The sequence below is a fragment of the Oncorhynchus mykiss genome, chromosome 28, assembly GCF_057628025.1.
Source record: "Oncorhynchus mykiss isolate SJ-2025 chromosome 28, ASM5762802v1, whole genome shotgun sequence".
Lineage (NCBI taxonomy): Eukaryota > Metazoa > Chordata > Actinopteri > Salmoniformes > Salmonidae > Oncorhynchus > Oncorhynchus mykiss.
Genome location: NC_143049.1, coordinates 16,945,633 through 16,969,696, shown reverse-complemented (window position 1 = coordinate 16,969,696; position 24,064 = coordinate 16,945,633). Strand labels below are relative to the sequence as shown.

The window sequence follows — 24,064 nt, the reverse complement described above, 5'->3', positions numbered from 1 at the left end:
CTTTGGTAAATTACTGGTAGTTTTGCAACCCTAACTGAACTCATCAGCCAACAGCCACCTTCCAGATATGCCTCTAATATCCATAAAAAGTAGACTACAGACCACAGAAGGGGTAAGAGTGACACCTAGCGGTTGTAAAAATTCTAATTTGCATTGTAATAAGACATTTCCAATGGCCAGGTCCTTCATATTGTAAATGGAAATATCCTTACAGTGAACTAAAAATCATTTTGGAGTCCACTGTGGTAAGGGAAAATGTTATTTAAAATCCACTAATATCAGAGTATACTGTTTATGGAAATGATCTTGACTTGAATTATGTTCATAGAAGCAACAATGTAAAGTCAACAATCAAATTTCAAGTCTATTGACTTTGATTTAGATTTGGAAACATTTTTCACAGTGACGAGAAAAAAAAGCAATTTTGGAGCGTACAGTAGGCCTTTGTGTTTAAATAATAGGACTGTGGGGTTACAGCCACCAGTGGTTTAAGAGGCCACAGAGAGAGCCCCTGCAGTGCATTGTGTCTCCCTGTCAGCCAGTCCCTGTCAGCCATGGTGGACTGAGATGCAGCAGCCAAGTGCCCTCAGTGTCCCGTGGAGGACGAAAACGAACATCTAGAGAGACTGGTTTCAGAGTATGCAGAAAACTAATTACAAGCAATAAATTAATTTCACGCTGTCGCTTTAGAATTAATTGCATCTTTAAAGAACTGACTGGAAGAGATGGCTTGAGTGGTGATAACAGTGGACAAAGTGTTGTATTAATTTATGTACCAATGGCATCGCCGTGCTGAAGGTTGCACTTCATGCTTCTTAAAGGAATGCGCTAAACCTCATTTAATTGCTGCTTCAGTATTTTCGTCATACATCTTATGTGGTCTATCTACAGGCTATAAATGGCCATAAGTGCTTAGATTGCCTCAGCCTGTTTCCCCACTTTTTTCTAAAGTTTGGTGTGGGAAAAGGGAAAGAATGAAACAACTGACATCTCCCAGTCATCTTGATCTACAGTCTGCTAGCCTCGCTTCAACTTCTCACCTATGAGACAGCCATTTTGAGGTGAGGTGATATATTTTACACCATGCAGCTGAGGCTAATAATAACAACTGTTGTACCAGGTAACCCTGACTACCAGGCTTCCAACAGGTCCACGTAACACGGGTGCACGTCACAAGTCCTCAACTGGCAGCTTCATTAAATAGTACCCGCAAAACACCAGTCTCAACGTCAACAGTGAAGAAGCGACTCCGGGATGCTGGCCTTCTGCCCTTCTAGCATCCCGGAGTTGCCTCTTCACTGTTGATGTTGAGACTGGAGTTTTGCAGGTACTATTTAATGAAGCTGCCAGTTGAGTGTGACTTGTGAGGCGTCTGTTTCTCAAACTAGACACTCTAATGTACTTGTCCTCTTGCTCAGTTGTGCACCGGGTCCTCTCACTCCTCTTCATATTCTGGTTAGGGCCAGTTTGCGCTGTTCTGTGAAGGGAGTAGTACACAGCGTTGTACGAGATCTTCAGTTTCTTGACAAATTCACGTATGGAATATCCATCATTTCTCAGAACAAGAATAGACTGACGAGTTTCAGAAGAAAGTTATTTGTTTCTGGCCATTTTGAGACAGTAATCAAACCTACAAATGTTGATGCTCCAGATACTCAACTAGTCTAAAGAAAGCCAGTTTTATTGCTTCTTTAATTAACACAACAGTTTTCAGCTGTGCTAACCTAATTGCAAAAGGATTTTCTAATGATCAATTTGCCTTTTAAAATTATAAACTTGGATTAGCTGACACAACGTGCCATTTGAACACAGGAGTGATGGTTGCTGAAAATGGGCCTCTTTACACCTATGTAGATACTCCATAGAAATCAGCCTTTTCCAGCTACAATTGTAATTTACAACATTAACAATGTCTAAAATGTATTTCTGATCAATTTGATGTTATTTTAATGGACAACAAATGTGCTTTTCTTTCAAAAACAAGGACATTTCTAAGCGAAACTTTTGAACAGTAGTGTATATGTGTTTATATAATATAAATATATATGCACACTGTATAGATAGACATATATTATCAGGGGTGCTGCAGCACCCTCAACATCCCTGCATCCCGCAGCTATGTATAGGTGCCAAGGATTCAGACATGTTGAAGCATTGTGTAGAAGGGATATCCCACAATGTGAGAAATGTGCAGGAGGGTAGTCAGAGGGAGTGTAAAGTTGGGATAGAGAAAGCATTGTGTGTCAACTGTGGGGGCGCAGATGCAGCTGAGGATCCGAAGTGCCCTGTGAGAGAGAGAGAGAGAGGTTGAGATTGCCAGAGTATCCACTTTGTTAGATTTGTTGAATATACTCCAATCCGGCATCCTTCTTTCTAACTAGGTTCAAAATATATCCCATCTTCAACCTCGTCTTCTATCCCGTACGGTCTGCGTTCCAGTAACCTCTTTACAGCATGAGCAATAAGCATGACACATTTAGAATATTAAGTAACTCTGTGTACAAAGGGGAATGCTTATTTGGATCATGCCGGCCAGGCTTTGGCTCCTGTAAAATACTAGTAATTCAAAGAAAAATAAGAATTAAAAACTATTATTTAACGATAAAAAGTACTACGTCATTCATTGCCTTATCCAAGCACAGTTTTAATGTCACAGGGGGACATTTGAAAAATACATATATTTGGTTTGAGGTTATTTGTAAGTCTGTTCTTAGAATGCCTTCTTATTAAAATTGGGTCAACTGTTATTTTCTATTATTTTTAAATGCAGAAGAACTGCTGAAGTCATTTTTTGTGGATTAAAAAAGAAAAAGAGTCTTTTAAGATAAAACTAATTAGCTCCTGTGGGAATTTGTGCAGAAATCTTTGATGTGGCTGCTCTGCTCCCAACTCTCTAGCAACGCTCCTTTACATGAAATAAAAACTATATGTTATTGTGTAATCCTCTCAGAATTATGACAGTAATTGTAATCTTACCAGATAATTGTATTTTGTAAAGCACTTCACTGTTTGATCATTGTGAGGAATTTCAGACTTTGTACATTAATTTCCATTCCCATTTTACTGTCCACTCTCATCTTTAATATTCATCACCCACAATTGATTGACAGATGTTCCAATCTGGACCTTCTGTATTATATGTTTCAAAGACATCTTCAGAGTAATTTTAATTAAATTGAGAAATGATAACTGCAAATCTCCTAAACTGAAACACGGTACAATTCCACCATTGGAATGTAGCACAATTTTCTTTCATTATGCCTATAGGCCTACTCTGTATAACAATTTTAATCACTGTTAGATTGAAACCACCCTCTGTCAAGGGTTATGGTACGATAACCACTTTTTTATTAGTAGGGTTTACACTATTTTTATTCAGCTGTGTTTAGACAGGCAATACAATTCAGATCCTTTTTTCACCAATCAGATTAGCTCTAAAAAATATCTGATGCATCTGGTCAATAGACCAATTAATGGGGGAAAAAATATCAAAATTGTTATATATACACAATATGAGTCAAAAGTTTGGACACACCTACTCATGCAAGGGTTTTTCTTGTAGAATACTAGTGAAGACATCAAAACTATGAAATAACACATATGGAATCAAGTAGTAACCAAAGAAGTGTTAAACAAATCAAAATATATTTAATACTTTAGATTCTTCAAAGTGGCCACCCTTTGCCTTGATGACAGATTTCTACCCCAGTATGCACTGAGTTCTGTGCCATCTTGGCCCAGGGCATGAACGCCGCCCACTCCCCAGACCGGTCCTGACAATAGGACCACAGAAACCTGCCCACATCCTGGTTTACTCTCTCCACCGGCCCATTACTCTCGGGGTGAAACCTCGAAGTAAGGCTGATCGAGAACTCCAGACCTTCCATGAAAGCCTTCCAGAACCTAGACGTGAACTGGGTACCCCGGTCAGACACGATATCCTCAGGCAACCCGTAGTGCCGGAAGGAGACAGGGCAGAGGGATGATACGACAGGACTTAGAGAAACGATCCACAACGACCAGGATCGTGGTGTTACCCTGTGAGGGTGGAAGATCAGTCAGAAAATCCACTGACAGGTGCGACCAAGGCCGCTGTGGAACGGGTAAGGGGTGTAGCTGACCTCTGGGTCGCACTGTCCGACCGATCCCAGGATGACCAGAGGAGGGTGACGTGTGGGCCCAATAGATCAACCGGTCACGAACAGCAGACGGGACGTACAGACGCCCAGCGGGACACTGGATGGGAGAGGGCTCTGCACGTAACTCCTGCTCAATGTCCGTGTCCAGCTCCCACACTACCGGTGCCACCAGGCGGGCAGTATGGGAGTGGGATCCATGGGCTGCTCCTCTGTGTCATACAGCCGGGACAATGAGTCTGCCTTCACGTTCTGGGAGCCTGGTCTGTAGGAAAGGGTAAACACAAAACGGGTGAAAAACATGACCCACCTTGCCTGGCGAGGATTCAGTCTCCTCGCTGCCGGATGTACTCCAGATCGCGATGGTCAGTCCAGTTGAGAAAAGGGTGTCTAGCCCCCTCAAGCCAATGTCTCCACGCCTTCAAGGCCTTGGCGACAGCCAACAGCTCCCGGTCCCCCACATCATAGTTTCGGTGGCATACCGAGCGCTTACAGAGCACAGCTCCTATCCCAGCCTCGGACACGTCCACCTCCACTATGAACGCCAAAGAGGGATCCGGATGGGTCAGCACGGGAGCCGAGGTAAACAGAGCCCTCAGGTGACTAAAGGCCTGTTACACTGCGCACCAGGGACACATGCTCGGCGCGTATAGCGGAGTATATCAAAATGTCATCAATACACACCACCACACGCTGCCCGTGTAGGTCCCTGAAAATCTTGTCTACAAAGGCTTGGAAGACTGATGGCGCATTCATCAACCCGTACGGCATGACGAGGTACTCATAGTGCCCTGAGGTGGTACTGAAAGCCGTCTTCCACTCGTCTCCCTCCTGGATACGCACCAGGTTGTAAGTGCTCCTGAGATCTAGTTTAGTGAAGAAGCGCGGCCCCGTGCATTGACTCAATCGCTGTGGCTATGAGCGGTAGCGGGTAACTATACCTCACAGTGATCTGATTCAGACCCCGATAGTCAATAAACGGGAGCAGACCTCCCTCCTTCTTCTTCACAAAAAAGAAACTCGAGGAGACGGGTGAAATGGAGGACCGAATGTACTGCTGACGCAGGGATTCAGAGACATATGTTTCCATAGCTTCCGTTTCCGCCTGTGAGAGGGGATACACGTGTCTCCTGGGAAGTGCAGCGTCTACCAGGAGATTTAGCGCACAATCGCCCCGTCAATGAGGTGGTAATAGAGTCGGCATATTCAGGGGGAATGCGCACGGTGGAGACCTGGTCTGGACTCTCCACCGTAGTAGCACCAACTGAAACCCCTAAACACCTACCTGAGCACTCTCGCGAGCACCCCGTGAGAGTCCTCTGTGGCCAAGAAACAGTGGGGTTATGACAAGCTAACAAGGGTAGGCCCAGCACCACGGGAAACGCAGGAGAGTCAATAAGGAAGAGACTAATTCTCTCCTTGTGACCCCCCTGCGTCACCATGCCCAAAGGAGCGGTGACCTCCCTAATCAACCCTGACCCTAATGGTCGACTATCTAAGGCGTGAACGGGGAAGGGCACAGCCACGGGAACAATGGGGATCCCTAAACTATAGGCTAACGCTCTATCAACAAAATTCCCAGGCGCGCCTGAATCGACGGGAGCCTTATGCTGGGAATGCGTGGAAAACTCAGGGAAAGTGACATACATAAACATATGTGCAACAGAGGGCTCTGGGTGAGAATGTTGCAGGCTCACCTGGGGTGACTCCAGAGCGCCCTGCCTGCTGCCTCGATCCCCAGAGGAACCAACCAGGCACCGACCGGCAGTGTGACCTCTGCGGCCACAGATGGTGGATCCAATCGAGAATCTGTGGAAAGAACTGAAAACTGCTGTTCACAAATGCTCTCCATCCAACCTCACTGAGCTCAAGCTGTTTTGCAAGGAGGAATGGGAAAAAATGTCAGTCTCTCGATGTGCAAAACTGATAGAGACATACCCCAAGCGACTTACAGCTGTAATCGCAGCAAAAGGTGGCGCTACAAAGTATTAACTTAAGGGGGCTGAATAATTTTGCACGCCCAATTTTTCATTTTTTGATTTGTTAAAAAAGTTTGAAATATCCAATAAATGCCGTTCCACTTCATGATTGTGTTCCACTTGTTGTTGATTCTTCACAAAAAAAATACAGTTTTATATCTTTATGTTTGAAGCCTGAAATGTGGCAAAAGGTCGCAAAGTTCAAGGGGGCCGAATACTTTCGCAAGGCACTGTATAGGTCCAGTTGAAGAAGGAACCCCTGGCAGTTCGCGGCCTTTCCGTCGTATTCCTGGGGCAGGGAGAGACGAACCCCCCTTTGACCAGGAGGAAGAGGGGTGCTCAGAGGAGACCCCAGTGCCGGTGGAGGCGCTGGAAGAACTCCCCGTCTCTCCAAGTGGTCCATAGTCTGGACAACGCGGTCCATGGCGGTGCCAAGATGGTGGAGCATTGCTGCGTGCTCCCGGATGCACTCCTCCACCCCTATACCCGGGGTACCTGCTCCTGCTGACTCCATAGTTGAGTCGGTGATTCTGTAAGGGGTGCGTACTGGCGGCAGAGAAGTCAGACGCAGGAGAGCAAAAACGGTGTTTCCAACAGCTCAGTTTAATAACAAAAACCCACCGGAAAACAGAACAATCAATAAATGGGTACATAACCCGACACACACCAGGACAGACGTGCAAAGCACTTACAATAAATAATCACCGACAAGGACGAGGGGGAACAGAGGGTTAAATACACAACATGTAATTGATGGGATTGGAACCAGGTGTGATGGAAGACAAAACCAAAGGAAAATGAAAATAGGATCAGCAATGGCTAGAAGGTGGGTGACTTCGACCGCCGAACGAACAAGGAGAGGGACCAACTTTGGTGGAAGTCGGGACAGTTTCCTTACTTTCTGGCAACTGAGTCAGGAAGGAAGCCTGTGTCTTTGTAGTAAATGGGTGTATTGATAAACCATCCAAAGTGTAATTAATAACTTTACCATGCTCAAAAGGAATATTCACTGTCTGTTTTTTGTCTTCATTTTTACCAATGTAACGCTAGGTGCCCTTCTTTGCGAGACATTGGAAAATCTCCCTGGTCTTTGTGGTTAAAACTGTGTTTGAAATTCACTACTCTTCTGAGGGACCTTACAGATAATTGTATGTGTGGGGTACAGAGATGAGTTAGTCATTCAAAAATCTAGTTAAACACTATTATTGCAGAGTGAGCTCATACAATTTATTATGTTAAGCACATTTTTACACCAGAACTTATTTAGGCTTGCCATAACAAAGGGGTTGAATAATTCTTGACTCAAGACATTTTAGCTTTTCATTTTTAACTAATTAGTAAACATTTTGAAAACATAATTCCACTTTGAAATGATGAGGTAATGTATGTAGGTTAGTGACCAAAAAATTGAAATGTAATCCATTCTAAATCAAGCTGTAACACAACAAAGTCAAGGGGTGTGAATACTTTCTGAAGGCACTGTACAGATTACTACTTGGAAATAATGTGTTTTTGCATGGACATTGCCATTGAGGACCACCATTTTAAAGTAGCCAACTGGGTGGGACTTCCTATAGATTAAGGAAGGATCACATCCAGGTCATCAAATGAATTATACTAGTGAGCAAACATTTCATAACAGCAGGTGTTCAAACACACTCCAGATGGAAGTATGCAACCATTCAGTTTGTTTACCAAGTAATAGTAGTAGAAGAAAATTCATTACTTCAAAATGTAGATGGGCTCAATGGCGCTGCCCATTCCCTCACAGATGCCACAATAGGACAGATACAGTGTGTCGTCTAAGTCTATGGTTCAAGGGTGAATAGTGTCCTTAGTTACAGTACCTTGTGATGTTACAGTTATTGTGCAAGGCTATATGTACTGTACTGAACAATGAACCACACCCTCTTAACCATTCACCAGGCTTATCTAGGCATGAGTAACAATATTTCAAAGCTAATCCACTCTCTCTCACTCACATCCTCACTCTCTCTCTCTACTTAAAATGAAGTATTTACAGTAAAACAGCATGACCAAAGTGAATAACACAACAAGTGTATTTTATATTATTTACCTAATAAAACATATTAGCAAAATTTGACACTTACGAAATAGGCAATACGATTCATTTACAAAATGGGTCAGTTTGGTAATTGAATTCCAAATTAATAATATGAACATATGACAATGCTGATGAATCCATAGAATTAGGAATTAGAATACTAGAATGGAAATGAACCTTCTAAAAATTGGCCAAAGGTCAGCCATGTTGGTCAGGGAGTATGCCAGTGCTCTGATAAGATAGTGTAAAACAATGAATGTGGAGAATTTATCTGCACTGTATGTGTGTTAGCTAGCTAGCCAAACAGTTTTAGATGAATGATTCCAAATTAACTCCCAATATGCCAACATTCCATTCAAACAATGTGGTCAATTCACAGCCATACACTGGTTCAAATCAGTTGATGATAGGACATAGACAAGTTGTAAATGCAACAAGTAATGAAATTGTATCATATATTAGCACTCACTGCTTTCCAATAAAACTACATCTGAGACATTTAGGGGCTATTTACACATAACATTTGTATAAAACCCATATACATTGTATTTATGACAATATTTGAGGTCGACTATAATTACATTACACAATTTCTGATACATCACATGCCTCACTTTTATTTTTCTGCATAAGTAAAATCAGGAAATAGATCACCTATGCCTCTACTGCCATTCATTCCAATTAGACTAGTTATGGATTTCTCCCTGACCAAGACAGCTGCCATTTTCGCCCCATTATGGAACAAATTTTGAGGGTATATGACATAGCACCTCTAGTAATGTCAAAGGGGGCGGCAGGTAGCCTAGTGGTTAGAATGTTGGGCCAGCAACCGAAAGGTTTCTGGATTGAATCCCCGAGCTGACAAGGTAAAAATAGGTCATTCTGCCCCTGAGAAAGTTAACCCACTGTTCCCTGTGCGCTGTGGATGTTGATAAAGGAAGCCTCCCACATCTCTGACAAATTTCAGTTGAATTCATTCAGTTGTACAACTGACTAGGTATCCCCCTTTCTATGGATCAATCAATAGAACAACATGTCGCTATGAATACTCACAGGCTGTCTGTCTGGTTCAAACCCCTCCCTGTTCACACACTCAGCCTCATGCTGAGTGTGTGAACTGACTCCCTGTCAGACACTGTCTCATCAACCCCATGGGCCGTATCAGCACCTGTCTCTTCAGAACCTTCTATTCTAAAAATAATCACCCAAAACCTTCTATTCTAAACAGAAGCAGGCAGAACATTATATTCTAAAAAGAAGCACCCAGAACCTTTTATTTTAAACAGAAGCACCTATAACCTTCTGTTCTAGTCTAAACACAAGACTCTCTGCAGCCAATCAATCATAGGAATCGAATGGATTAAAGGGACGATCGTAGTGTGACCAATTAAACATAGAAGCCCCAATGCAGTCTAATCAACACTCATATAGAATAGTGTGTAATGTTTGTACCCCATCCACCTAAATTCCTAAACACCTAAAAGTTATTTTAAAAATCGAATAATCTCGTCAAATATTCATGTATTCTTCAAGGCACCTGTTTTTAGAATCACATGAACAAACATTTGATTTTACAATACTAAACTTCATGGGGCTTTACCATAATATACACAAATAAAATAACATGACAAATGCCCACCCCCAAAAAAATCTTTAGCGCTAAAAATCACATAATGTACATTATTTACACACAGGAAATTGGTCAGTGTTAACTAGTATTGATTTTTTTGTGGAACATTTCTAGTTCAGGATTTAAATGAACACTCAGTGGTGCAAAATAACTCCAGTGTTGGTGTTAATAACCAGATTTGAGTGTGATTAAAACACTTAAAAACACAGCCATCATTATCATATTTCCCATTTCCTCTATTACAGTTTTTTATTTTTATTATCATTTGTTTCAATATCTGTGTGTTTGCATGTACTGTACATTGACTGATCAATTAATATTATGCTACACAAAGATAAATAACATAATTTTTTCTAAACTAATTCAATCTGTTAGTTTTATTTATTGCAATGGTTGTTTCAGTTTAGATGGTTTAGGTAGTCTCATCTATCAAATTTTCCAAACTCTGACAGTCATTCTGAATGCAGGCTACGGGTGATCAAAAATGTAAACTCTTGGATATCCACACTCTGGCTAGATTCCAATAGGAATGACATCACCTTGCAAGCCAGCATAATGTGAATGCACGCCTGATGTGGCCTGTAAACTATGAGTTTCGGGCCACTGTTAGTAATTTTATTTGGTGAAAGCCACAGGACTGAAAATGAATGAATGCAATGACCATGTCTTTGCCACTAACAACTCTACAATTCACTCGAAAAGGTAAGGCACACTGGGAAATATGCAAATATGGCTTTACACCATACCCCAAATACGAGTTACCTTAACACTACAGGTATTCATTAAAATGTTAATATCACTGAAACAAGTGTGGACCCGTATAGACTCTGAAAAAGTGTTACATTTAACAATCGCAGAGTTGATTCAACACTGGGAAATTTGAAGTAAATACATAGTACTTTCCAGTGCAAAATGTCGAACTAACAAACAGTTAGAGCAAATCAGTGTGATTACTCTGAATGATAGCAACCCTCTTAACAGATTCCTAAAATTCATGGTATTATCAGAAAAAGAGTACACTTACAGTAATAAAACATATTGCATTATATTCTCTTTGTTCATTTCTTGTTGTTACAGACCTCAGCTAATGTCTTGAACTTTGGCCCCAATGTGTTTAGGAAGTCCAGGTCTTCCTGGTTGCCTTGGTCACTGCAGCAACCCACCGAGCCGGCTGGAGACCCCACCCCCTCGAAGCCGTACGCGTGGATGATGTCATCGGCATATCGCCCCTCCTCCCTCGTCCCTAGGTAAGCCAACTTCTGCAAAGACCAGGTAGACAATGTAAGAGATGAGGTGAAGAAAGGAGAATGCATTTTGTTATTGGTCCATAGAGAGCAGCCAAGGACTAGTCCGATGGTAGGGAAAATATTACAGTAGGTGATATTACATCTTTGCATAGGATATTACTGACAGGTATTACACTGAGAACAGACCAACATTTCACCAACCAGACAATATATATGAAAGCTAACACAGGATTTAGCAAGTAAGAAAGCATTTCAGCTGGGAATTGTCTAGGCTTTTACCAATATGAAGAACGATTGACATTGTTTGAGCTGTTTCTCAAGTTCTCTACAACCACTTTACCTGTTGTAAAAACAGCCCGTTCGTTTTCCAGGTGTGCCAGGCTGCAGAGTCGTTGAATTTCATGAAACGTGTGTTGTCAAAAGTCATGTTTCCACCGCCATATTGACCTCCACCATATTGTCCACTGCCATATTGTCCAACGTATTGGCTGCTTTCGTATTGGCCTGAGAAGCCGGTCTCCATATCGGTCACTATGACACCACCGGACTCCTGTAGCAGATTCTGTTGAGCGCCCAGGCCTCCTCCAATTATACCCGAGTTCTTAGCTCCCTCCCACCCCACGTCAATCATGGATCCCTTCACTGATGAGTCGATCCCAGATGCAGGAACGATGATGAGATTTGAATCCTGAGGAGCCATATTTCAGAGAAAGAAAGAAAACATCCAAAACCAAATTAGGACATAACAGTGAAATTTGCTAAGATTCCATGAACATGAGAAATGTGTTTTGTAATGCTGTCATTATGACAGACTTACCACTGCATCCCCTGGGGCCTCAATGTTAGACTTCAGGAGGATACCGCCACTGTCTCCCATATCTTCCAGCTCCATTTTATCATTCTTTGTAACACAGATGAATGCAAAGAAGATACCTGCAATAAAGAACGAAAAAGAAAAGTAGCTCAATAAAAATGTATGGTCCGAAAGTGCTCACAGGTTCGTCTGACGAACAAGAAGCACAAGCCATTTGCTAAGGAACAAAGTTATACTAGCTGTCATCAGCTGCTTAAGACGTCACCTAATGTCTAACGCCTCTGACACCAACCTGTCAGGCCTACATAAATAAGATGAATGAACATAATAAAACATTAGAGACTCACAGAGAAGAAGTAGCAGGCACAGCGCCAGCAGCATGGCCAGGATGGCCCACACCCCCAGCGACGTGGAGTTCTGGTAGGCCAAACACGCTCCGTTCCTGCAGCGGCAGATCCGGACCATTACCGTCTGGGTCTTTCCAAATCCCTGTAGGTCCTTGACCATCAGGGGGACAGTATACAGACCATTAGGGAGCTCCATGGTGTGCTCCAACATCCCTGCAGTGTCTGAGGAGGAAATACACTGTTGTAAAGAACAGGAGTTTGGGCACTAGTTTTCCTGGTGAGATTACATTGTAAGGACAAAAACTCCTGGCTCTAAACAATACTCATTGTCAGTTAGGTGCTGTGTAAGGTGGCTCTGGTGAGGTTGCATTCTAGAGTACTTTGGCTCTAACGTTGTATTGAAGAATGTATGAGACTGACTACTCACTATAAGATGCGCATTTTCCGTTTAGATTTAAATAATTGCTTCACTTTTTAAATCACATATGCAAGATATCAATTTATATAGAGATGGAACGGAGTCCGGAGGTAGGAATCATTTTCATACCGTTAAGTCGCTTCACAGCCCATCTCCCATCATGCTCCTCTCCCAGTTCGAAGCTGAAGGGGGCGGCGAATGGAGCTCGGTCTTTGTCCTCTGCTACCACCAGCACGGAGCCCATCTCTCCCCCATCCTTCTCACACACCACCAGGTCTTTAGAGGGGATGACTGGGACGTGGTCGTTCACATCCTCCACTTGAATAATCACTGTCCCTGTACCTGTCTTGAGACCTAAAAATAGAGTAAGAAACACGATAACATATCAATGAACAATTATTGATGGTTTTTTTGTGGTTTTATTGTGATAGCTTGACTGAGTAAGATTTCCAATGTATTCAATAATCACACTCAGCCATAAACTTTAAAGTTCAGTGAAATACAGATGCTATACAGTACTGGTATCTCCCTAGTAGTCCCTCCCTGTTATAAATGCAAAACAGAGATAAGGGCCAGTAGCTAGGGTAGATGTGGTTCTGTCCTTGAGCTGTTCTTGTCTGTTAATGTGCTGTATTATGTCATGTATTGTGTGGACCCCAGGAAGAGTAGCTGCCGCTTTCGCAATAGCTATTGGGGATCCTAATAAAATACCATAAGTCACACCAGGTGTTATAGAGTGACTACTATACTCCTCATCTTGTCACTTAAACAACACAGACTTATTGTTCCAATTCATCCCAAAGGTGTTCGATGGGGTTTAGGTCAGGGCTCTGTGCAGACCAGTCAAGTTCTTCCACGCCGATCTCAACAAACCATTTATGTATGGACCGCTGTGTGCACGGGGGCATTGCCATGCTGAAACAGCAAAGGGCCTTCCCCAAACTGTTTCACAAAATCATCTAGAATGTAATTGTATGCTGTAGCCTTAAGATTTCCCTTCACTGGAACTAAGGGGCCTAGCCTGAACCATGGAAAACAGCCCCAGACCATTATTCCTCCTCCACCGAACTTTAATAGTTGCCAATATGCATTGGGGAAGGTAGCGTTCTCCTGGCATCCGCCAAACCCAGATTCATCAGTTGGACTGCCAGATTTGGCAGCGTGATTCATCAATCCAGAAAAACTTGTTTCCACTGCTCCGGAGTCCAATGGCGGCGAGCTTTACACCACTCCAGCCAACTCTTGGTATTGTGCCTGGTGGTCTTAGGTTTGTGTGCAGCTGCTCGGCCATGGAGAACCATTTCCTGAAGCTCCCGACAAACAGTTATTGTACTGACGTTGCTTCCAAAGGTAGTTTGGAACACAGTAGTGAGTGTTGCAACCGAAGACAGACGATTGTTAAGTGCTAGGCTCTTTAGCACTCGGTGTTCCCGCTCGTGTGGCCTACCACTTCGCGGCCGAGCCATTGTTACTCCTAGATATTTCCACTTCAAAATAACAGCACTTACAGTTGACCGAAGAAGCTCTAGCAGGGCAGAAATTTGATGAACTGACTTGTTGGAAAGCTGGCATCCTATGACAATACCACGTTGAAAGTCACTGAGCTCTTTAGTAAGGCCACTACACTGCCAATGTTTGTCTATGGAGATTGCATGGCTGTGTGCTCAATGTTATACACCTGTCAGCAACAGCTGTGTCTGAAATAGCCAAATCCACCAATTTGAAGGGGTTTCCACATACTTTTGTATATATTGTGTATTTAACTAAGACACTGTAAACAATATCTACTTACTGGCATCAACAGCTTTCATAGTGACGTTGTACACGCCATTCGTTACAAAGTGGGACTCCCTGTCGATATTATTGGCGATCTTCAGCTGCCCGGTGCTTTCATCTACCTTGATCCATGAAGCAGGGTCTGAGACCTTGTAATACCTGAGAGGGAACAGAGAGAGAAGGAACTTTTACAGCATTCTCTTGTATAACGGTACAATTCTGCTGGAGTGAGAAAAAACATGTCATTCCTCTATCTTCTTTTGAAACACAATCTGACCTCACTTGTTATAACATCATATTATTGTTATTATGATGATTATTATCAACATGTCACACAATAGGCCAATACTACCCTGGTTCCAGATCTGTTTGTGCAGTCTTGCCATCTCCTGTAATTATGGCAAGACAGTACAAACAGATCTGGGACCTGGCTAGGTCAATTATTTGTGAGATCAATAAGGTAAACTAGGGTCTTACTTGATGCCGGCGCTGCTCTTGGTCTCTGGGTCTATGGCTATGTAGGTGCCAATCAGGGTGTCGTTAGGAGTGTTCTCCTTGACTGTGAAGAGTACGGTGGGGGCGGTGAACTCTGGTCCCTCGTCCTCGTCCACTACAGAGACGTCTACAGGGATGGACATCCACTGGGCCTTGGTCCCACTCAGCTCAGCCTGGTTACGGGCCAACACCTCCAGCTTTAGGTTCTTGGTCTTCTCGTAGTCTAGAGGCTGGAGACACAGCAAGGACCTAGTGTTATTTTTCTGTATTATCATCCGTCAATGACAATGCGCAAAGAAGCCTTTTGGCTCAATATTTTGACTGTCTTTATGTTATGGGATAGTTCACCAAATGTATAGATTAGCCTCATTTTATAAATAACTAGCAAGACATCTATGGAAAGTCTTGATCAGATGAAAAAATAGAGGTTCATTGTGAGTACCAGCTCACCTTTATTAGGTAAATTAGTCCTTCGTTCGTTTTGGGGTCTCTTTCGATCCTGAAGTTCCCGTTTTCGTTCCCCTTTTGGATGACAAACTCAGTGTTCCAGTTTGGTGTCTTCACCAAGTCCTTATCTTCAATGGGGATTCTGAGGATGAGTCCCTCTCCTTGGTTCTCTTTAACTTTTACATCGTACTGCAAAAGGAAGTAACATATAGTTATTTGGCCAAAGCAAACAGAGTGTTCATAAAACAAACTGGGACATCCATGCCTTTTTTGTTACATTGCGGAATAAACTGCAATACACAAACTCCACTACTGTAAAAAGTTGTCAAAGAAAACGTACAGATGTCTTTGTGAATGTGGGAGGGTTGTCGTTGATATCACCCAACACAATGGTGGCTGTGGCTGTGTTGAATAGACCATTCAGAGCTCCATTCATGTCTCTGATTTCAACTGTCACCAAATAATTATCATTCACCTGAAAAACAAATACAAACATACATTTAGATCAATAATTTAAGCAATGATAGCCGTGATCAACAACGTGGAACCCTGGAAAACTGTAAGTGAGATATTTTTTTAAAGGTACAGCGATGGGACTGACCTCTCTGTCGAGGGTGTCTGTTTTGGTGCTGATGACTCCAGTCTCTGGGTTAATGTAGAACAGGTTAGTCCCAGAGAGGAGGGAGTACCTGATCTTAGTGTGGTCTGTACCACGCTGGTCTATGTCTGTGGCATTCACCATCCCCACCATCGTCCCTGCAATAGAACGTATCACAACACACCGGCTATTAGTTCACATCCACAAGTTCCCGTTACAAAGGTCAATGTCTGGATGTGTGCACAAATTGCTCAGAAAATTGACTAACTTGTGAAACGTATGTCACTTTTTCCATGTACTGTATTGCAGAGGCTACGGGCACTCTGGTATTTCTTATTTCAGCTGTGTGTTTCTCACCTGCTTTGCTTTGCTCCAGCACAGTAAACTGCAGTAGGCCAGTGAAAGTTGGTGCATTGTCGTTCACATCGTCTACATTCACTGTGATGGGTAATGGTAGATCTGTCTCCTGGTTGGTGTATCTGTCAAACACTCTGGCTTGAAACTGGAGGAAGATGGACTAAGTTTAGAAATGGCTTACACTGTTTGTGTTGTCTGTGCTACGGTATCAAGAGTACAATTGTCATGTTAACATCACATATAAAGAATCAATCAATTATTCAAGCAAGCAATCAATAATTGTTGTTTACTACTCACTACAAACTGAGGAGTTCTCTCGCGGTCGACAGCTTTGTTGACCCTCAACATCCCAGTCTCCATCACCACACTGAACACACCCACAGGCTCCTCTGTCACTCCAGGCCCACTGATGGTGTAGTACACACTGCGAGTGGCCGACGAATCAGATGCAATCTGGACCAGGAAACAATCAAGTATTATTTGCGGTCAAGCTTCAACAAGCAGTGGGATAATAACATCACCCTGGTTCAAGGACGTGCACAGACCTTTCATGGGGCAGGTGCTCAAAATGACAATTTTAACATATTTGAGCATAAGCCTATTTATTTGTGCAGCAACACTCTCACTCATTATCACAAATTGTGAACTTGACAATGACTTGCGGGCAGTGGGTTACGAACAACAATGACAAAAAAATGAATACAAAATTATACCACCACCCAAAAGGGCACATTAGTGACTAGAAGGACAAAGGGGCATGTGCTCTGCTCAGGTAGAGCCCTATCTGTGTGCGTGCCTGCTCAGGTTAAGAAATTGCACAATTTAGAATGTGAAGCATTGAGCTATGCATAACAGAAATACTCATAAGCCTTACAGGTAATAGGCCTAAAGCACAATACTTTTCGACTACTGTTAGAAAGTTATTTTGTGTTAATATGTATTCCCCTAGGCAGGTTACAACAGATCCAATTACAGTGCACACCCAGCCCAGTAGTTAGAAAGGAAGGGGAAGGGTTAAAAAGGAGAAAAAAACAACTAAGTAAACGCTCCAACTGATCCCTCTGTTTGTGTCTGGGTGTGTGAACCCCCAGGTGAGGGCGTGGACCATACAGGTACAGAATGTGCATTAGCTCCAAGTGAGAACGAATGAGAAATAGAGTGGAACATGGGGGTGGAAGAAAGGCAAGGACATGTAGAGGATAAATTGGAGTTTGTTACATGACACAAAATATGTACATGGCTTAGGTTTAATATCAATATTCAAACACAAAATGTGCTGAAATGTGATGCAAGTTGTGACTTATTTTAAGGACATTACCAGATCAACGTCCTTTGGAAATGGCGGAACGTCGTTTTCTATGATGTTGAAGGGCAGAGGACTCCAACGTCTTTTGGAGCGCTTTAGTAGGCCATCTTTCAATACCTGAAAAAGCAGAAAAAAGAACACACAAAGTCACAAGTCAACAATGTGATATAGATAATTTCACAAAAACAATACTTCTTTGAAAAATTAGACTTTGTACTATAAGCCCATGCAGAATCCACCTTACCTTTCTAGAGTTCTGGACAAGGTAAACATTAATTTCTCTCTTCTGACCATTGGGGTCCTGAAACTGCACTGAGAATGTTCTGCCATTGGCTGGTACCATGGTGATGGCGACTGTTACTATAGTGCCATCAGGTCGTACTGTGAAGTCGGGGTCACTAGTTGTAAAGTGCAATGTGATGGTGTCACATTGGTCCACATCAACTGAACGACGAGAGAGAAAGAAACGTTGTCAACTATACAAGAGCTAAAAAACAAACATGGATCATCCACAACACAATAACTTGATTATGATTAACGATGTCAACTGGTTATAAACAGTTCATGACTATATTGATTGTTTCATTCAGTATTAAGTACATTCAAAGTTAGACAGGACGGAAACATTTGTGAATGGCAGGACCTTTTGCAATAACATGTCTAACTTGTACTGTCTGAGGTACTGTTGCTTGTATGGAGGCAGGGATGAAGCAGGAGTCCACACATGAGAGGGTCTGGAATTGCATGAGAGAGATATATTGTTCATACATTCTAACAGGTGGCATATCATACAAAAGCTGTGTTACAAATATGGTACTGTATTCATGGATATTCTGTCTTGTCAGTTCTTTGTACTAGATGAACCAAAAGAATATACATTTAAATGTGTACATGGACGTTTTCAAGGAGTGCATAGGCTGCACAGGTACAGTGCCTTCAAAAAGTGTTGACACCCTTTAACTTGTTCAACACTTGGTTGTGTTACAGCAGGGATTTAATATTGATTCAATTGAGATGTTGTGTCACTGGCCTACACACAATACTCCATAATGTCAAAGTGGAACTATGTTTTTCAAAATGTTTACAAATGAATTAATTTAATTAAAAGCTAAGATATCTTGAGTCAATAACTATTCAACTTCATTGTTATGGCAAGCCTAAATTAGTTCAGGAGTAAAAATGTGCTTATCAAGTCACATAATAAGTTGCATGGACTCACTCTGTGTGCAATAATAGTGTTTAACATTATTTTCAAATGACTACCTCATCTCTGTACCCCACACATACAATTATCTGTCAATTCTCTCAGTCGAGCAGGGAATTTCAAACACAGATTCAACCACAGAGACCTGGGTGGTTTTCCAATGCCTCGCAAAGAAGGGCACCTATTGGTAGATGAGTATAAAAAAAAGCAGATATTAAATATCCCGTAGAGCATGGTAAAGTTATTAATTACACTTTGGATGGTGTATCAATACACCCAGTCACTACAAAGATACCGGCGTCCTGCCGAACTTAGTTGACGGAGAGGAAGGAAACCGCTCAGGGATATCACCATGAGGCCAATTGTGTCTTTAAAACAGTTACAGAGTTTAATGGATGTAATAGGAGAAAACTGAGGACCGACCAACAACATCGTGCTGTAGTTGCTCAACAATACTAACGTAAACGACACAGTCAAAAGAAGGAAGCCTGTACAGAAAAAAAATATTCCAAAAGATGCATCCTGTTTGCAATAAGGCAATAAAGTAAAACTGCAAAAAAATGTGGCAAAGAAATGAACTTTGCCTTGAATACAAAGCATTATGTTTGGAGCAAATCCAACACAACATCACTGAGTACCACTTAATATTTTTCACACATGGTGGTGGCTTTATCATGTTATGAGTATGCTTGTCATTGGCAAGGACTAGGGAGTTTTTTTGATACAAATTAACAGAATAGAGCTAAGCACAGGCAAAATCTTAGAGGATAACCTGGTTCAGTCTGCTTTCCAACAGACACTAGAAGACAAATTCACCTTCAGCAGGACAATAACCTAACATCACGGCCAAATATACACTGGAATTGCTTATTAAGACGACAGTGAATGTTCCTAAGTGGCATAGCTACAGATTTGAGTGAAATCGGCTTGAAAATCTATGGCAAGACTTGAGAATGTCTGTCTAGTGTAAGGGACATTTTTGTTAAACTTTGCTGATGCTTGTGTACTAGAAGATCTTTCCTGAAGCTTAGTTGCTTAGGCATTAAGGTTGAGATTGCTAAAGAAATGAGATCATATAAGATAGAAGATATGTACGTTCATTAGTATAGGCCTGTTTTAACTTGTCTTGTGAGTGTGTAGCATAGAAACCCCTAACTAGGAAATTAGGTCCCTATGATGTTCTGGGCACACAGTCAGGAGCTGACTGGGGCAACCTATGGTTTCCTGTTAGTCAGAAGGGAATGATCTGGTTCCTTTTCAGTATATTAAAACAGAGCAAAGTGTTGTATCCTGCACACCAGTCATAGAGCCTGTTGCTGGACGACAGGTTCATGCTTGTGAATGTGTGTGTGTGTGTGTAAGTGAAACCATACATCATCCGGGCAGACAGTAAAAGGCTCTTGCTGGCTACTTTATGAGGAACTATGTCTGGAGTGATTTCCTGTTGCTTTGACACCTATTGTCCTCACTAGAAGATTAGAATAACCAGCAGTTGCTCCAGAACGAGATGACCAAATTCACAGTTAGTCTGTAACTTTAACTTCAGTTTCGTCCTGTTCTCCACACACGTACACATAACAAGATCATGCGTTTTGTACACTCTTGCGTAAGACGGTGGGCCTATAAGGTTTCTGTACTCCTTGTTTCATTTGAGCTCTCGGCCTTCCACCTCAGAGTGTAGGGTTGACCAGCTACATTATTGCAAATCTTATCAAATAAAGGTTGATTGTTTGAAGAAATGACAAGTATCTCCTTATTGATTAGAGTTTCGACGACACTAGCAATGAGCAACATGACAGTGCTTGAATATTTTTTTTTTAAAGAATAATGGCCAGAAATCGTACAATCCAGGTGTGCAAAGCTCTTAGAGACTTACCCAGAAAGACTCACAGCTGTAATCACTACCAAAGGTGATTCTAATATGTATTGAATACTACATGTCTAAAAACATGTTTTCACATTGACATTATTGTGTGGGTATTGTGTGTAAATGGGTGAGAAAAATAAATATATGTAATCCATTTTGAATTCAGGCTGTAACACAACAAAATGTGGAATAAGTCATGGGGTATGAATACCTCCTGAAGGTACTGTCGATGTATCAACAAGCTGCACCTTGCCAGTGATCTTTTTAGCTGAATGTTAGAAGTAGGGTTGCTGAGAGTTCTGCAGCACCCCCTGAAAAATCTTAATAAAAAAAAAAAACTATAAGCGGAAATAGGCCTATATACACTATATATACAAACGCATGTGGATCAATTCCATATTAATGCCCATTATTTTGGAATGAGATGTTCAACGAGTGTATATATACAGTACCAGTCAAAAGTTTGGACACACTGATTCATTCAAGGGTTTTTCTTTATTTTTACTATTTTCTACATTGTGGAACAATAGTGAAGACATCAAAACTATGAAATAACACATATGGAATCATGTAGTAACCAAAAAAAGTTTTGAACAAATCAAAATATATTTTAAATTTGATATTCTTCAAAGTGGCCACCCTTTGCCTTGATGACAGCTTTGCACACACGTGGCATTCTCTCAACCAGCTTCACTTGGAATGCTTTTCCAACAGTCTTGAAGGAGTTCCCACATATGCAGAGCACGTGTTGGCTAATTTTCCTTCACTCTGCTGTCCAACTCATCCCAAACCATCTCAATTGGGATGAGGTTGTGTGATTGTGAAGCCAGGTCAACTGATGCAGCACTCCATCACTCTCCTTCTTGGTCAAATAGCCCGTACACAGCTTAAAGGTGTGTTGGGTCATTGTCCTGTTGAAAAACAAATGATAGTCCCACTAAGCTAAAACCAGATGAGATGGCGTATCGCTGCAGAATGCTGTGGTAGCCATGATGGTTAAGTGTGATTTGAATTCTAAATAAATCACTGACAGCGTCACCAGCAAAGCACCCCCACACCATCAAACCTCCTCCTCCATGCTTCACGGTGGGAACCACACATGCAGAGATCATCCATTCACCTACTCTGCGTCTCACAAAGACACAGTGGTTGGGACCAAAAATCTCAAATTTGGACTCATCAGACCAAAGGACAGATTTCCAACGGTCTAATGTCCATTGCTCATGTTTCTTGGCCCAAGCAAGTCTCTTCTTCTCATTGGTGTCCTTCAGTAGAGGTTTCTTTGCAGCAATTCGACCATGAAGGCCTGATTAACGCAGTCCCCTCTGAACAGTTGATGTTGAGATGTGTCTGTAACTTGAACTCTGTGAAGCATTTATTTGGGCTGCAATTTCTGAGGCTGGTAACTCTAATGAACGTATCCTCTGCAGCAGAGGTAACTCGGGGTCTTCCTTTCCTGTGGCGGTCCTCATGAGAGCCAGTTTCATCATAGTGCTTGATTGTTTTTGTGACTGCACTTGAAGAAACTTTCAAAGTTATTGAAATGTTCCGTATTGACTGACCTTCATGTCTTAAAAGTAATGATGGACTGTCATTTCTCTTTGATTATTTTAGCTGTTCTTTCCATAATATGGACTTGTTCTTTTACCAAATAGGGCTTTCTTCTGTATAAAACCCCTACTTTGTCACAACACATTTGATTGGCTAAAATGCATTAAAAGCATTAAGGAAAGAAATTCCACAAATTAACAAGGCACACCTGTTAATTGAAACGCATTCCAGGTGACTACCTCATGAAGCTGGTTGAGAGAATGCCAAAAGTGTGTAAAGCTGTCATCAAGGCAAAGGGTGGCCACTTTCAAGAATCTCAAATCTAATATATTTAGATTTGTTTAACACCTTTTTGGTTACTACATGTTTCCATATCCATTATTTCATAGTTTTGATGTTTTCACTATTATTCTACAATGTAGGAAATAGTAAAAAATAAACCTTGAATGAGTAGGTGTGTCCAAACTTTTGACTGGTACTGTATATATATTTATTTTTTCCTCACAAAAGTAGAGCACTGGGCCTTTACTAGTCCTGTATTAGTGGACCAATGCCATCTGTAACACGGGACAATGTATACATTTAAAAATATATATAATAATCACAAACGTACTGCACTGGGCCTTTAGTAGTCCTGTATTAACTGACCTATGAAGCCCCCCCAAAAAAAACATTTTCCCAGGCTATGCAACACTGTAAAGTCAAAGTTTGGCTACAAAGTTTGCAAATTCAATTACATTAATAGAAACTTGAGCAGGTGATATATCAAAAATGTAAAAAATACAGAAACACTTAATAGCATTAGCAAATAACATTTAATAGAATTGACTTACTTACCAAAAAAATGCATAAATGTACAGGTAAATTCGGTGCCATTTTTGTTGTCGCAATTCGAAACACTGTATCCGACTAGACACGATTATACACGCAAAAACAATAACTAAAAGTTGTTTTGTCAAGTGGCGGGGTTGAGATGGTGGATATTCTTTACGTCAGTACCCTCATTTTGTCCTTATGGCGACTGGCATTGCCGGTAGCGGAATGACGATTTCGTTTGTTCTAATATGACCGTAGAAATGAAGGCATGCTACCACGCCCGCGATTACTCACTAACCTGCATGTCGATGACGCATTCGTAGTCTAGGGATGAGATACTCCCCCTCTAGCAATCGTCTGTAGGAATTAGATGGAAGTCATGCCCAGCCTTCCTGTGGGGAAAACAACCTGTTGGCTCACAGCAAAAACTTTTTTTTGTCTGTTTGTTTTAGTCAATTACACAACTACATCTAAGAAAAGGGCAACATGTCTAAAGGGCAACATTGCCTGCTCCCTAGCGTTCTCACTACTTAGAAAACCCTCATGCCCCTTTTCATGACGGTGCTAGCAGCCAGGTGAGTGAGTTCGTGCTAGCTGCCGACCGGAACATTAGGCTAGCCAAGACCAACAACACAAACAAACAGCTACAAGTAGTGAGTGGAGTTATAAACTGACTATAGTAAAAAGTTAAATGTCTTACCTGTGGTGAAACGTTTTCTACACACATAGCTACATGTAGCCTACTTGGACACCGGGTCAAATAAAATAGTATTTGTCACATGCGCCGAATACAACAAGTGTAGACCGTACCGTGAAATGCTTTCAAGCCCTTAACCAACAATGCCGTTCAAGACTATCCCACTCCCCTTACTAAAACAGATTGCAGTCAGCGTGCACAGACGAATTTGACACCAATAGTCTGTATTTAAAAGTTTAAAAAACAAATACATTGTTACATTTGTTAAAGATTTTCATTGTAGTTTACATATGTACCTTCATTTTCAATACATT

The 24,064-nt window shown here is 41.7% G+C and overlaps 1 protein-coding gene across 3 annotated transcripts; it reads right to left on the bottom strand.

Annotated features, from left to right (window-relative positions):
- Positions 1 to 241: 241 nt before the first annotated feature.
- On the bottom strand, positions 242 to 24,064 carry LOC110508638 (desmocollin 2-like protein). 3 transcript variants are annotated; one of them, XM_021589302.3, is made up of 18 exons: positions 23,754 to 24,064; positions 23,352 to 23,445; positions 18,259 to 18,349; positions 17,860 to 18,059; positions 17,628 to 17,732; positions 16,607 to 16,762; positions 16,310 to 16,454; positions 15,956 to 16,110; positions 15,695 to 15,829; positions 15,358 to 15,543; positions 14,890 to 15,137; positions 14,429 to 14,571; positions 12,766 to 12,990; positions 12,219 to 12,440; positions 11,875 to 11,990; positions 11,398 to 11,745; positions 10,890 to 11,069; positions 242 to 2,285 (listed from the first exon to the last, which is right to left on the bottom strand). In XM_021589302.3, the coding sequence occupies exons 2-18, from the start codon at positions 23,355 to 23,357 to the stop codon at positions 2,244 to 2,246; spliced, it is 2,703 nt and encodes a 900-aa protein (XP_021444977.3). In that variant the 5' UTR covers positions 23,358 to 23,445; positions 23,754 to 24,064; the 3' UTR covers positions 242 to 2,243. The 3 variants fall into 3 exon arrangements, with proteins under 3 accessions (XP_021444977.3, XP_021444975.3, XP_090081645.1); XM_021589300.3 differs by having other exon boundaries at positions 23,075 to 23,445; positions 23,754 to 23,941; XM_090225519.1 differs by lacking the exon at positions 23,754 to 24,064 and having other exon boundaries at positions 23,352 to 23,589.